We start from the raw sequence: 15668 nt of genomic DNA on the forward strand, positions 1-15668 counted from the left end.
CTTAGGGAGCGGGCTAGAGGAGGAAGTGTGGAAAAGGAGGTTTGGATTTAGAGGAAAGGGAGCATTTGGACCAGGTGTTCTGCTGGGTGTGGGTGAGGTAGAAAGGGAGCATTTGGACCAGGTGTTCTGCTGGGTGTGGGTGAGGTTCCAGGGTCACAGTCCTGACCCTGGAAAGCTCCACGTGTCATCCTTAGCCCTGCTGTCTGTCTCATCCTCGTGTCAAATAATGAGCAAGCCTGCCAGCTCTGCTTCTGGGCGTCAGATCTCTTTTCTCCCTTGGCCTCTCACCAGCATTCTCCTTGTCAATCTCTTAATCCAGACTCCCCCATCAATCCTTCACCTGGCAACCCAGGCCTTCCTAAGACAAATTTGCCCATAGGTCTGTCAGTGGCTCACTGTCCTCTGCAGGATAAAGGGCTACAGGGCAGTCAGGCCCTCTGGCCCCCAGCCACCTTGCTGGCCTTCCTCTTAACTCTTGCGGTAGCCAGCATGCAGGCTGTTGCCCACCCGCGTGTCTCTGCACATGGGCTCCCACTGCCTAAAATGCCCAACTTCCCTTCAGCCCGCATCCATCTGCAGAGATAGTCTTCATCTCTGCTCCCAGGTCTGTGTCACCTCCTCTGCGAAACCTCCCTGAACCCCCCAGGGAACACCCACTCCTCTGCGAAACCTCCCTGAACCCCCCAGGGAACACCCACTCCTCTGCGCCTCCTCTGCACAGGCTTGTGACCAGCTGGGGTTTAGATTGGTCTGCCACCTGCCTGTCTTTCCTTCTAGACTAGGCTGTGAGCTGCCAAGACTGTAGCACCCGATTCAGGGCCCAGCAGCCAGTTGCTGGGTAACCCAGGGGTTGCAGGAAGGCTTACCTGGCCCGGAGGCCTTGTTCCTATCTCAGCTGTGGGGACTGAGGGTAGAGATGGTTCACCTCAGAAGCAGAGTGTGAGCACATCACTCCTTTCCTCAGAACTCTCCAGAAGGTCCCACTGCACGCTGAGGAAAACCCAAACGCTCAGACTCACAGCCCATATCCCTCCCACCTACCTTCTGCTCACACTCCTTGCTGCACCACCGAGCCCGGCCCTCTCTGTACCCTCCATGGGTAATGCTCTTGCGCAGACAACCCCCAGCCTCTTCCTTTGCTTGAATGCCTGCCCACCCTGTTTAAAACTTTTCTTCCATAGTCCTTGCCACCACCTGACAAGCTCTCACATCTTATTTGTTTATTGTCTGTCTCTCTCCTCTACCTAATCAACTCCTAGAGGGCAGGGATTTTACCTGCTTTGCCTAGCGCTGTATACCCAGCGACTAGAACAGGCCTGGAACTCGGAAGGAGCTTAGGAACTATGGGTTGACTGAACCCACGACCCCAAAAGTACTCGGGAGGGCGCGGCGGGGCTGGTGCTTCCCGGGGGAGGGGTGGAGTCCGGTCGGCCACGCCCCCAAAAAGGCGGAACCAGAGGCACAAGGGCCGGCGCAGCCCGGAAGATTGAAGGAAGGGTACCCACGCCGCCGGAAGTTGTCGAGCGATTCTCGGCGTCTGGACCGTGGCAGGAGAGCCAGGGAGCTGACATGGAGCGGCAGGAGCAGGACGCGGCCTCTGATGACGCTATGGACTCGTTCCTGGAAAAGTTCCAGAGCCAGCCTTACCGCGGCGGGTTCCACGAGGACCAGTGGGAGGAGGTGAGCGGGCCCGGGGTCTCCGCAAGTGTGTGTGTGTGTGTGTGTGTGCGCGCGCGCGTCGTCCGAACTCCTGGGGCCTCCAGGGCGCCGAGGCGCCTCCCTCACCTCCGAGCCCTGCCGCTGCCAGCGGAAAGGTGGTTTCTACTTGACGGTTAAAAATTGGCCCCGAAAAGTTTTGAGGGTCTTCTTAAGCTACCAGTACGTTTAGGTGTCCAGGTTTTGGAGTCAGAAACCTGTGACTCCACCACATACTGGCTGTAACACTGGGTCAGTTAATTTCACCTATCTGAGCCCATCCCCTCATTTGTAAAATTCCTCTAACTGCAACACCAATCTCGTGGGATTGTGGCAGAGCTGAAGTGAGAGGGTGGGTAAAGTGCCAGGAACATAGGAGCGCTCAACTGATGGTGATTACTACCACTCTTATAAGAACGTGAGAACTGAAAGATCTTTAGGGATTATTCTACACTCTGTTTTACAGATGGGAAACTGGGGCCTGGATAGGGAGAGAGAAAGGCAATCATGAAGATTTGCAAATTATGATGAGTAAGAAAACTTTGATGTAGAGACATGGAATTGGATGTACTCAGTGGAAAATCCTATTTATGTAGTTCATTCTTCTCTTAACAACCTCCAGGAATTTGAAAAGATCCCCTTATTTATGAAGAAAGCGCCATCAGAAATTGATCCCCAGGAGAATCCTGACTTGGCTTGCCTCCAGTCAATTATTTTTGATGAAGAGCGACCTCCAGAAGGTATCTTCAATGACTCTAACATTTGTTTTGCTCCTCCATTGAATTGAGATAAAGTGTGAGTCAGAAAGCTTCTGATGGATAACAAGAAGTAGTTAGCCCGAGCTAACTTGTCACTATTTATTCCAAATATACTTCTTTGGATACCTACTAAATGCTAGGCATTGGGGATACAGGAATGAATGAGACTGCCCTCAAAGGTTACATTCCAGTGGATAGCCAAACTGCCCTAAAGAATCAGGACAAACCTGTGTGATAAGTGCCAACGTGTAACTATAGGTGCTGTTGGAATACTAAAGGTGGGGGAGGTAGGAGTGGGCTTTCACTGGGTGGGAAATTTTAACTGAATTATAACAATTTTGTAGGCTTTTGCTAAGTTGAGGAGGGTAATTTGTATTCCAGGGACTCAAACAACACATGCAAAAACAGAAGTGTAATTTCCCCCCGTTTCTTCTGTACTTAAAAAAAAAAAGTCCTGTCAGACTTCCCTGGTGGCATAGTGATTAAGAATCTGCCTGCCAATGCAGGGGACATGGGTTTGAGCCCTGATCAGGGAAGATCCCGCATGCCGTGGAGCAACTAAGCCCGTGTGCCACAACTACTGAGCCTGTGCTCTAGAGCCCGTGAGCCACAACTACTGAGCCCATGTGCCACAAGTACTGAAGCCTGCACGCCTAGAGCCCGTGCTCTGCAACAAGAGAAGCCACCGCAATGAGAAGCCCGTGCACCGTAATGAAGAGTAGCCTCCACTCACTGCAACTAGAGAAAGCCCACGTGCAGCAACGAACACCCAACTCAGCCAAAAATAAATAAATAAATAAGAAAAAAGCAAAATAATATTTGAAAAAAAGAGTTCTCTCTTCAAGAGCTAGGATAAGTATACTTTTTTTTTCTTTTTTTTGCGGGACACGGGCCTCTCACTGTTGTGGCCTCTCCCCTTGTGGAGCACAGGCTCCAGACGCGCAGGCTCAGTGGCCATGGCTCACGGGCCCAGCCGCTCCGCGGCATGTGGGATCTTCCTGGACCGGGGCACAAACCCGTGTCCACTGCACCACCAGGGAAGCCCAGGATAAGTATACTTTTTTCCTTTATGCTTTTTTTTTTTTTCATAAACACTTAATAATCTACCTTGTAAAGTATTTGGAATTGATTGTAGTTAAGTATGTGTGACTTTATTTCTCCATGGTGATACCCAGTTTTATAGCATTCGTTTTTGAGTTTTCTTTCCCTATTGGTTTCTTGTTTTTGTTTGTCATATATTACATTATTGCATGATTTAGAATTATTTTTAATGAGCCCTTTAAAAAATAGGAAATAGTGATCATTTTTTCTCTTTTTCGCAGAACAGGCCAGGACCTTTAAAGACGAGGGCAATGATTACTTTAAAGAAAAAGACTATAAGAAAGCTGTGATTTCGTACACTGAAGGATTAAAGAAGAAATGTGCAGACCCTGATTTGAATGCTGTTCTTTATTCCAACCGGGCAGCAGCACAGTACTATCTGGGTAATTTATTCCATTATTTAGTACTTTCTAAAAAATTAACTTATGATAAAAACAACTGTATGATGGCTAGTGGAGGGTTTGAGAGTGTCGGCGAAGAGGAGCTGCTTATCCCAGAAGCCTAGGATAGCTTACTGTAACTGAACTCTGCTTTTCTAGATAGACTTGGTGAAAAGGGAAACCAGGTAGGTTGTATAATTCTTACTGTCTGAACCAAATGAGTAACATCAAATACCTTAATACATGAGTTGTTATGATCTGGAATTTTTGAGCCCAAATGCTTCTACTCTCTCTCTCTAAAAAAAAAGTTTTTTTCTGGCCTCTTCTCAAGGATGCTAGAAGGGTTAAGGCAATAGAGTTCTTTGTGTGAGAGAAACTGTATTAATACAAGGGAGAATTTCTCAAAGAGTATTCTGTGGGACCTTTGAAGTAAAACATTCTTTGAACAAGTAAATTTGGACGGTGCTGCTTCTTCATGGGAGATTCGCAGTGCACATTAGTATGTTAATGCTGAGAAAATGTACAGCAAAGAACCTTACCCTGTGATCCTCAGGTTTTATAAGCCCCCTTTTCAAGTAACACTTATTAACATGCAGGACTGTTCTGCAGACATGACTTTGGGAAACACTGATTAATTGTTTGGGTGGCATTATTGTTCGTGACTATAGTCTTGGTCGTATGAGACCGATGTTTCTTATCACAGAGTTTTAGAGAGGACCTGGGAATGACCTCAGCCTTTTCTGAGGGGCTGGTAGACAATAAGCCTTGCAAGTCTAGCTGGGATAAGTCTGTTGGAACTTGTCACCATTGGAGCAGAGTTTCTTTCTAATCATAGGCCGCTCCAGCTGTCTTCTCCTTTAGAACTTTAGAGATTATTTGAGCCAACCAGCCCCCTCATTTCACATAGGCCCAGAGAGGGACCCCTTTGGTTAGTGCCAGAACCTTGACTAGAAACCCACTCTTCTAACTTCTGGAGGAATACATTTTCTTCATTGAGCAAACTGAGTTCTTGTTCCATGCTAGGCACTGGCATCACAGAAGTGAGTTAAGACCTGACCTTTCCCTAAAGGAGTTTAATTTATTTACCTATTCAGTCAGTAAATAGAAAGCATTTACTGTGTGTAGGCACTGCACTGTGAATAAGAGCTACATAGTTCCTTTCCTTGGGGAACTAAAGAATGTCATGTATAGGGCTAATAAGACCAAAAACACCTTGAAAGAAAAAAACTGCATGTAATGTGATAACCAGAGGAGCAAATGTGTAATATTCAGAGACATTCCTTAAATGATGTCACTGGTATGGCTTACAGAGCATTTGTTTTTAATCCCTCTTGACCTCATAGCAGCTATGTACGATAAATGAGGTTAACAGCTTTATCCCTAGTTAGCAGAGTAAGAAACTGTAGTAATAAATGTAGTAAAATGAATTGTTGAAGGGTACACAGTGCTAGCGTTAGGATGTGGAATCAGGTTTGATTCAGAATACACTAAATGGAAGACCCCTTTACCCACGCTTCCGGAGGTACCTGGTGCTGTTGATTCTTTAGTCCTGAGTACTTTGTGGGTTCTACAGTATAGCTTGGTAGCTTTGAGTTTTCCCTCTGCCGGCTTAGAAGTCAGTTTTCTCAAGCCTAATTAGGCATTTAGCCTGTGTCTCTTTGTTCTCCAGCTTTAAAATGTGTTCTCTGTTGTTCTCATTCTTGTTGTCTCTGTGGATTTATGGTTTTTTTGTGGCAGAGGGGAAGTGGTAGGGGTTGAACTGCATATGTTCAGTCTACTGCCTTTTACCAGAAGTTTTTGGATTTCTCTTATATGTATTTTTTCCATAGTTAGGATCATGCTGTTCTTCCAATTTTGTATTCAGTTCTTTTCACTTAATTTTATAACATAAACAATTTCACCTGTCATTAAATTATTTGTGAATACTATTTTAATAGCTACATAAAGTTGCATCATATGGACATACCAGGGTTTATACTATTTGCTTTACTATTCTGCTGTTGTTGAGTATATAGCTGCTTTTAAGTTTTTTTTGTTTTGTTTTGTTTTGTTTTTTGTGGTACGCAGGCCTCTCACTGTTGTGGCCTCTCCCGTTGCGGAGCACAGGCTCCGGACGCGCAGGCTCAGCGGCCATGGCTCACGGGCCCAGCCGCTCCACGGCATGTGGGATCTTCCTGGACCGGGGCAGGAACCCGTGTCCCCTGCATCGGCAGGCAGATTCTCAACCACTGCGCCACCAGGGAAGCCCTAGGTTTTTTTTAAGTAATGCAAAAATGAACAAAGTTAGTGATAAAGTTTTTCCAGTAATTCTGGTTATTCTTTAGGATTTGGCAAACTGTGACTCACAGGCCACATCTGGATCCCTGACCTCTTGTAAAACAATTTTAAAAGATTGTAAAACAAAGAAGAATGTATAACAGACCATATGTAGCCTGTAAAGTCTGAAATATTTACTATATGGCCCTTTAGAGAAAAATTTTGCTGACCCCCAGGCTAGAGTTTTAGAAGTGAAATTAATAGGTAAATACCAAGCTGTTAAGTAATACTTACAGTATAAACTAGAAAGTGAAAGTCTATCTCATGCCTCCTAGTTTGGATAACCAGTGTGTATGATTGCACACGTTTTTTAAATGCACTTACAGATATATATGTGTGTGTGTACCTGTGTCTGTATATTTAGATTGGTTTGTTTTATGAAGATGGGCTTCTATACACATTGGCCCACCACTTAAAATAATATAGCACAGACATCCCATCATGCTTTTACATGCGGAACTGTCTTACTCTTTTTAATAGCTGTATAGTATTTAGTAGTATGGATTTACCATAATTTATTTCATCATTACTAAATTGAGGGTATTTAGGTTATCTCCAGCTTTTCATAATTAAAAGTAATGCAGTGGTTAACATGCTTTTACATTTATCCTTTTACATTTTTGCAAGCATTTTTTTTGTTTTTTTGCGAGCATTTTTTTTTTTAGCATCTTTATTGTTTTGCAAGCATTTTTAAGGATCAGTTCTTAGAAGAGTATTGTTGGGTCAAAGTGTACGTACAAAGTGCATGCCAATATGCTCTCTAATTTACTCTTAGCGTGTCCTTTTTCCATATCTTCGCCAATATTGGATATTATCTGTTTTTAGTTTTTACCAATTTCATGTTAATTTTAATTTCTCTAATCATTAGTGATGTTGAGTATCTCTCCATATGCTTACTAGCCATTTATAGTTGTTCGGTGGGTTGCCTGATGCTGTAAACATTTCTAAGGTGCTTGATGAGCACAACTTTAGTTTTTTCTATTGGGTTGGCCAAAAAGTTCGTTCAGGTTTTTCTGTAAGATGTTATGAAAAACCCGAACGAACCTTTTGGCCAACCCAATATAAACAGTTGCTCTGATTTTTATCTCTCCAAGATTGTCCAAGAGTGTTTTTGTTTCTACACACAAAATTTTGGAAGTAATCTGATCTCAAAACGTGTTTTCTCTTTTACTAAATGGTGTTTTGTTAGGCAATTTTCGTTCTGCTCTCAATGATGTGACAGCGGCCAGGAAGCTAAAACCCTGCCACCTGAAAGCAATAGTAAGAGGTAAGTCTTGTAGAGCTGCAGTATGATTGTCATCGCGGAAAAGCTGGCATGCACTGCACCAGAAGTATTTTAAGCTTTGATATGAAGGTGCTAAGATACTAATGAAGTCACCTTATTTTTGCCATCTTGATATTAAGTCCTTGTCAACAGCAACATGCCATTTTTAAAAGAATTCCCCAGAGAATAATCCAACCCTCTGTGTTTTAAGAATTTGTAGAGAAATTGAAACTCCTCATTTTAAATTAATAAAGGTAAAATTAATTAAAATAAAGCAGTTTTAAAAGCCACATTCTAAGTTTTTTTCCAAACTAGCTGACTGAAAGGCAAGATCTTCAAATGCCATGTTAATGTTAATTAAAAGATAAGTTATGGGACTTTGGCTGCTAACTCTAATGCTGAGATGTTCCCAGATTATTTTTTCTCTTGTAGTCTGACCTTTGTGTGTAATAATAGTGCTTTTATTACTTTTATACTTCACCTTTTCTTTGAGAAGCTCAAAGGTGATTTGTAAACTTTAATTTATTCATTACATATTAATCTCTGTATCCTCATGACCAACTTAAAATGCTTTATCAAAGTTATTGCTTCATTAATCATGGTTAGGGGGTTTGAGTAGATCTAGGTCCTTCAGCTGTAGGGAAAGGAGGTACTAAACAAAGATGGGCAAGTAAATTGAGTATAGTCCTGTGGAATTTGCCACAGGCTGGAAGTCTTACTTTGATTGAATTGTCACTTTTACCTTACCATGTGACCATGGCGAGACACCCACTCTGAGTATCAGTATGCCCATCTCTGGAAGATCAGGTTGGATTCTATTGACATTTAAGCCCTTACAGTTCTGATATTTTTAAATTCTGTGGAAAGCCCAAAGAGGCTAACTGGAGAAAAAACATGATTAAAGGAGAGGCAGCTTAAACTGGTAGCCATCAAGAACAATTTTAGGAGAGACCTAATGTCTTTGGTCTTGCCATTGCTTTTGTGAATGACTGAGACAAATTCTGCTTTCTCTCTCCATTTAAAGAAAGTCATCTGAGATGAACTTTATTCTTCTCATTTATAGATGAGGAACCTGAAGCTCAGGGATGCTCAGTCCTTTGTCTAATGTTTAGTTGGTAAATGACAGCCAGATTTCCAGTCCAGATCTGTCTGATTCCAAAGACTGTGTTCTTTGCCACTAAGCTGTAGCCTTCCCTACTTTAAGAGTCCTTGATACCAGAAAGGCTTACAGGAGTTTTGAGCTGAATGGGCCCTAGAAATCTTTCTGATCTAAGATACAAGAAATAGTCTTCCTTGTCTGGGGAATGTACTACAAGGGTCTTTATCATCCATTTTCCCTTCAGGGTACTGGCTGGTAGCTGGTTAAGGTTGGGGGTCCCTTTCAAGGATGGCTCTTCCCATGCCTGTTGTCCACAGATACTAAGGGTGCTGGGTTCTACAGGTGCCTTATGCCATCTGGAACTGAAAAACTATGTCGAGGCTGTGAACTGGTGCGATGAGGGGCTGCAGATAGATGCCACAGAGAAGAAGCTTCTGGAAATGAGGGCTAAAGCAGACAAGTTGAAGGTTGGTGGCAAAATCAGCCAATTGGCATTTGCTAATTAGCATTAATTAATTAATTAGCATTTCCCAGATTGTATCTTGGGTCATTGTAAACTTTTTCTTCTTTAAAACAAAACCCAGGGAATTCCCTGGCTATCCAGTGGTTAGGACTTGGTGCCGAGGGCCACGGTTCAATCCCTGGTCAGGAACTGAGATCCCACAAGCCATGTGTGGGATCAGCCAAAACAACAACAGCCAGCCAAACAACAAAAACAAACAAAACCCAAAATCAGTCCCTACCCTTGGCACTCTGGGGGATACAGATAAGTAAACAAGCAAGTACATAAATAATTATAATATGATAGAGGCAAGGAAGAATACGTAGTACTTGATAAATTTATGACTATTATGATTTGAATAAATAGATTAGTGCCGTAGTCTAGTCTGCACACTGAGTATAGCTATTGAAAGAGAGGAAGGGAAAGGACAGTTAAACATTTAAGCAAAATCTTAAGCTTCTATTAATACTGTGTAACTCCCAGCATTAAGACACCTATAACTTGCTCATGAAATGCTACATTTCTGGCACATAACAGCAACAGTGATGATAAAATTAACTCTGTAGTCTGTAATAACAGACTGCCAACACTACCAAAAAAAAAATCCAACATTTAGATAGCACTTACTGTATGTATGTTCCAAGTGCTATTTAAAAAGTTTTACTTACATGAATCCATCTGAACCACACGCAGTCCTGTAAGAGAGGCAGTATTCTAATTCACCTTCCACTAGTGAGGTAGCTAAAGCAGAGAGATCAGGAAGTTGCCCAAGTCACACAACTGGGGAAGCTGGGCTTCAGAGTCAGGCTGTTTGGCTCCAGAGTCCACATTCTTAGTCCTGTGCATTATTGCCTCACAAGTCTGTTCAGTACAAATCCAGACTTGAGTTCTCTTGATTCCTGGTCTAGGTTCACTGCTTATACTATGGAATGGGAATTTTCAGTGCCAAGGGAGCCTAGAGCTGGCCCTGAACAGGGATAAGTTAGTCAGAGGTCATTTTGGTCATATCTACAAAAGTAGCTATGTGTGGACCCACATGGCTCAATAACAGAATTCTGAGCCTAGGCAACTAGGGGTGGGCCAGAATTTCTAGGAGTGGTATACACAGGAGAGAAGATCAAGAGGGCTACTGTGGAAGGCCATCGCTGAGCTTATCTGCAGAAAAACCCTTGTTCGACCTAAATGAAAGCTTTTAGGTCCTGCAGTATAATTAAAGGGAGATTTCAGGGCCCAAAAGCCTGACATTAGGTATAGGTGACATTGCTTGCAGAGTATCAGGATTATACCCTTTTATCTGAGTATAAATTGATTTTGGATTCCCATGTGCTTGGTATATGTGAGCAATAGACCCATATGGTTATGTTAAGATCAGACAAAATAGACTTCAAGGCAATGACTGTTACCAGAGATAAAGCAAGGCATTTTTTTTTTAATGATGAAAGGGTCAGTTTATCAAGCATATTTAACAATTCTAAATGTGTATGTACCTAATAATAGAACTTCAAAATGTATGAAGCAAAAATTGACAACTCACAGAAGGAAGAGACAAATGTATAAATAGGTAGAAATGTCAACATCCCTCTCTCAGAGTAACTGATAGACTTAAGTAGATAAATCAGTAAAGAGAAGTGATGTCAGCAAAAATAGCCAACTAAAGACCCGGAAAAATTTTCTCCATAAAGTCCATGGAAAATGGACAAAAATGCTCAATCAACTTTTCCATAACTCTGAAATGAATAGAAGGCTTGCAGCAATCTGGGTAGTGTTTGTTCAAGAAAAATGGCTGAACCTCCGTAAGAACAGCAAGCTTTGTGGCATTTTTATCTTGCCCTATCCCCATCTCCTCCCTCCCTAGTTGCATAGTAGCCTTGAAAGCCAACAGCCCACAATCATGGTGAAAATGAGCAGCCTGGCAGCCACCAGAGGCAGAACAGGATTAGAGCTCCTTCAAAGCCCCATTCCCAGAGGATTGTCATTATTTGACCATCTAGAAGATCCCACTTACAAGTTGTTTTTATTTGACACATCTTGAAGCTATCCCAGTAGGAAAAGCTTTTTCACAGAGTGTTGGTGTAGGAGGCATTTGTTAAAAACAATTTGAGGCAGTTATTTAAGATTGCATCTGCCTGAGGCAGTAGAAAACCCCTGAGGCAAATAATAGGCTTACCAGAAAACTTAAAAGGAAAAGCTGGGGAATGAGATTCTGTAGGGGCTTTGAAAAGCTCCAACATATTCCTGGGAATCTAGAAGGTCACATATGTGCTCTTGCTATGCATGTGCTCAGGAAAGATCTAAGAATGTCCTAAGCTCTAACCTCTGGCTGATTTGGAAGCTTTGTGCCAGCAGGAAATGAAGGCTAAGGCTGAATTGTTAACTGCTGGGGTGATTGTTGAAGCCTTGTCCAAACATGACTGCAGAGCCCCTTGGCAAAGACTGGGAGACTTTTTGGCTCCAGGCGTTTAGGGAAATCTGTCCAGTCATTATCTCACCACTAAGCTAACTGGAGACTTTAGTAGTCACATATAACAGAGAATACAGGCTTTACAGAATTAGTTCAGAAAAGTCACTAAACAAACAATAGTGACAGCAACAACAAACACTGGAGAGGGGAGAGAGAGAATATGCTTTCCAGAGTTGCCACATTATATTATTTTAAATGTCCAGTTTTCAACAAAAAATTACAAGAAAAGGAAAAAAAATCAACAGAAACTGTCCCTGAGGAAGCCCAGACATGAGACTTAAAAGGTAAAAAACTTTCAACCACCTATTTAAAATATGTTCTAAGAACTGCTGCCTGAAAAAAAATGCACCATCTAGAAGTTGAGAATTAAGTTTTATTCAGCAGACTTACTGAGGACTTAAGCCTGGGATACAGCCTCTCAGATAGCTCTGAAGGACTGTTCTGAGCAGGTAGGGGAGAAGCAAAGATATAGGTCGAACATCAAAAGACTACTGCTAATTAAAGAAACAGACATTTCAAGTTAATGAATTTAGTGCTTTTCTATATGGGGAGATGGGCTTATTGAAATTATTCCTTTGATATGCACGTTAACTGTAGGACCAGTATTCTGTTTTTTTCCATGCTGAGCATCCCTTAGGATGCACCATCAGGGTGGCTGCAGTGGCTGATGGCTTGATGCCCACAAAATTCTTTGTTTACTGAAATGGCAGGTTACATTCTTTGTCCACAGTGCCTCCTCTTGATCATAAATTCGACCAACGTTTGGGAGGCATTTCATGACTAATTTTTTCCCACTGCGCTAGGAAGGCTCATTCCTAGATCAGGCGGAGAGCCTGTTGGTAGGCTACTCAATGTGCTAATTTTGGATCAGGTCCTACTGATAATCTTAAATTCTTTGGATTGCCTGTCTTACTAGTCTGTTATTCAGGAAATGTTTTCCCTTGTTGCTTCTTCCCATATCTAGAGTTGCACTATTACAGTTATTCTGTGTAGAGTTGTATATATGATCAACTGCCTCAAGATGTTTAACCATCATTAATTTTGTTGGAGGCCTGGTTACACATTGGGTAATGCAAGAGACAACAATCTTATAAAACAGACAGGATATAAGTAATATAGCTAGTAAATTAATAACGTTGTAGTGCAGCAAAGAGAGGCACAAGGTATAAATAATTTGACAACAACAAGAGAGCAAGTTAAAATAATGGTTAGTATAGCTAGTTGTAATATTGTCACAGTAAGCCATCAGGTCCACAGGGGAGCCAGCTGGAGAAGCCAAATGCAGGAGGAATCAGGTAGAGAGAAAAAAATTAATGTTTCATCTTTGTTTAGAAAGGTATACTTTCTCAATTTGTTGTAGGTCATGGTTGCCATAAGAGGAAAGCTTTTCTGGAAAGCCAAGATTAAAAGCTGGTATATTTCAGAAAAAGTCATAAAATTATAAATCATATTTATCAGTTCATTCAGTCCCATGTAATTATGTCCTGTTGATCTAGATGGAGGCATTGGGTTTTCCATTAGAGTTTTGTAATTTCTTTTTTTTTTTTAAATAAATGTATTTATTTTATTTTATTTATTTTTGGCTGCATTGGGTCTTCGTTGCTGCGCACAGGCTTTCTCTAGGTGCGGTGAGTGGGGGCTACTCTTTGCTGTGGTGCGCGGGCTACTCTTCGCTGTGGTGAGCGGGCTTCTCATTGTGGTGGCTTCTCTTGTTGTAGAGCATGGGCTTTAGGTGCGTGGGCTTCAGTAGTTGTGGCTCATGGTCTCTAGAGCGCAGGCTCAGTAGCTGTGGAGCATGGGCTTAGTTGCTCCGCAGCATGTGGGATCTTCCCAGACCAGGGCTCGAACCCGTGTCCCCTGCGTTGGCAGGCAGATTCTAAACCACTGCGCCACTAGGGAAGCCCCTTTTGTAATTTCTTACCCATTTCAGTGGTATGATCTAAAAGTTATCAGAAATTAATATTTTTCAAAGTCCTTGTGAATCTTCTTGAAGATTTTCATTTTATAAAAGCATCAAAGTAAAACAGTGATTGTCTGTAAATGACAAAAGACTTAAAATGGCATGGTTAAAGATCTGATTACAATGTAATTGACAAGAAACTTGGTCATTTCTGTGACATACAACATTTTAAGATAATAATTAGAATTATGACTGATAACATACCAGGACAATCAGATTTTTAGGAATTCCACATAAAATTTGGAATATCTATATTAACATTTACCCACACAGCATAATCTAAGAAGGTTTATCTCCAATCACTTGACAATGTTTTTCAAGTAATTTAACATACCAAATAAACCTAATTAGTTTAATGTTCCTCTGAGATGCCTCAGGGTTCCTTTGAAGCTTCCCAGAGTTAGCTGGAGGTCAAAAGAACTTCAGTTAGAATTAGATATTTGGGAAGTATGTCAAGAATATCAAAAAGGTTTTAAAAGGTTTGACTTGGTCAAATAGGACCATAGGTCATTGTGAAATAATACTTATTCACTTAACCAAAGTGACAAAAGATTTCTAAAACAGGGACTTCCCTGGTGGTGCAGTGGTTAAGAATCCGCCTGCCAGTGTACGGGACACGGGTTCGATCCCTGGTCCAGGAAGATCCCACATACTGTGGAGCAACTAAGCCCATGTGCCACAACTACTGAGCCTGCAAGACACAACTACTGAGCCTGAGTGCCACAACTACTGAAGCCTGCGTGCCCTAGAGCCCACATGCCGCAACTACTGAAGCCCGTGTGCTCTAGGGCCCACGTGCCACAACCGCTGAGCCCATGTGCTGCAACTGATGAAGCCCATGCACCTAGAGCCTGTGCTCCACAACAAGAGAAGCCACCACAGTGAGAAGCCCGCACACCGCAACCAAGAGTAGCCCCACTCGCCGCAACTAGAGAAAGCCTGCGTGCAGCAACGAAGACCCAATGCAGACAAAAAAAAAAAAGATTTCAAAAGGAAATACACATCACCTAAAGGCAAAGAAACCCATATAATCTGTTATCAAAAACAGTATTCCAAGAAAATTTTTTTCTCTTAATAGAGAAAGGAACCAAATCTAGTCCTGCACCAACCTACTTTTTTTTTTTTTTGCGGTACGCGGGCGTCTCACCGTTGGTGGCCTCTCCTGTTGCGGAGCACAGGCTCTGGATGCACAGGCTCAGCGGCCATGGCTCATGGGCCCAGCCGCTCTGTGGCATGTGGGATCTTCGCAGACTGGGGCACGAATCCGTGTCCCCTGCATCGGCAGGCAGACTCTCAACCACTGCGCCACCAGGGAAGCCCCCCAACCTACTTTTAATAACAAAATCCATTTACCTCATTAATTTAGTCCCAGCCTGACCATGTGCAAAACTCCTTTTTCAGGGCTTCCTTTCTACAAACCTTCCACAACTTTCTGTATCCATATTAGTTTGTTCCTTATTTTTCCATCTAGAAACAACCAGCTCTAGGACAAAATCACTTGTTCCCCTTAAAATGTATTTCCATTCCTCATACCTTCTTTTGCTGAAAACACACATTGTACTTTACTTGCATACTGAAACATTTCCCTTATTGTTTTTAGTGCCTTTAATTACATATTACAGTTTTAACCTTTAAAAATCTTAATCTCTAGCAAAACTGACAAGCAGCAAGTAATTGTGAACTGTTTGTTATACTAGCATTTCCTGATTGGCAAATTTGGGAATATTCTAGAACCTCTAGAAACATATATCTTGTAGCATAATTTCTTTCCTCAATGTGGTACAAGACGTGTCTAATAAACCCAGACATCTTTAGTTTCCCTCTTGTAAGGAGACAAAAGTAGGTAAGTTTAGACCTGTTTAGCAATTAATGTTCCAGTATTTTATTTGAAATGACTTGGATAGTCAGTGAATTCTCATCATTTAATTTAACTTAGCAAAACTCAAGTTACCAAAAATCAGGAGAAACTATAGATAGACATACCCAAAACATAATTATTCCTAAGAGTTCACCTGTAAACTCTTGTCTCATTTACCTTTATTTTATAACTTATGAAGATATCATCATACTGCGGATGAAGAATGTCACCTGCCATTATCAGTAAACAGAGGATGTTGTAGCCATCAAGTCAT

The 15668-nt window shown here is 42.0% G+C and overlaps 1 protein-coding gene across 1 annotated transcript in view; it reads left to right on the forward strand.

The window, feature by feature from the left end:
- The first annotated feature begins 1519 nt into the window (after positions 1–1519).
- Positions 1520–15668, forward strand: part of TTC4 (tetratricopeptide repeat domain 4) — a 41010-nt gene continuing 26861 nt past the window's right edge. Inside the window, exons 1-5 of the mRNA XM_079900143.1 lie at positions 1520–1680; positions 2318–2435; positions 3776–3937; positions 7440–7517; positions 8956–9080. Coding sequence (XP_079756269.1) covers positions 1570–1680; positions 2318–2435; positions 3776–3937; positions 7440–7517; positions 8956–9080 — 594 coding nt within the window. The 5' untranslated portion in view covers positions 1520–1569. The remainder of the gene's footprint in view (positions 1681–2317; positions 2436–3775; positions 3938–7439; positions 7518–8955; positions 9081–15668) is intronic.

This window comes from Stenella coeruleoalba (assembly GCF_951394435.1).
Source record: "Stenella coeruleoalba genome assembly, chromosome: 1".
Classification (NCBI taxonomy): domain Eukaryota; kingdom Metazoa; phylum Chordata; class Mammalia; order Artiodactyla; family Delphinidae; genus Stenella; species Stenella coeruleoalba.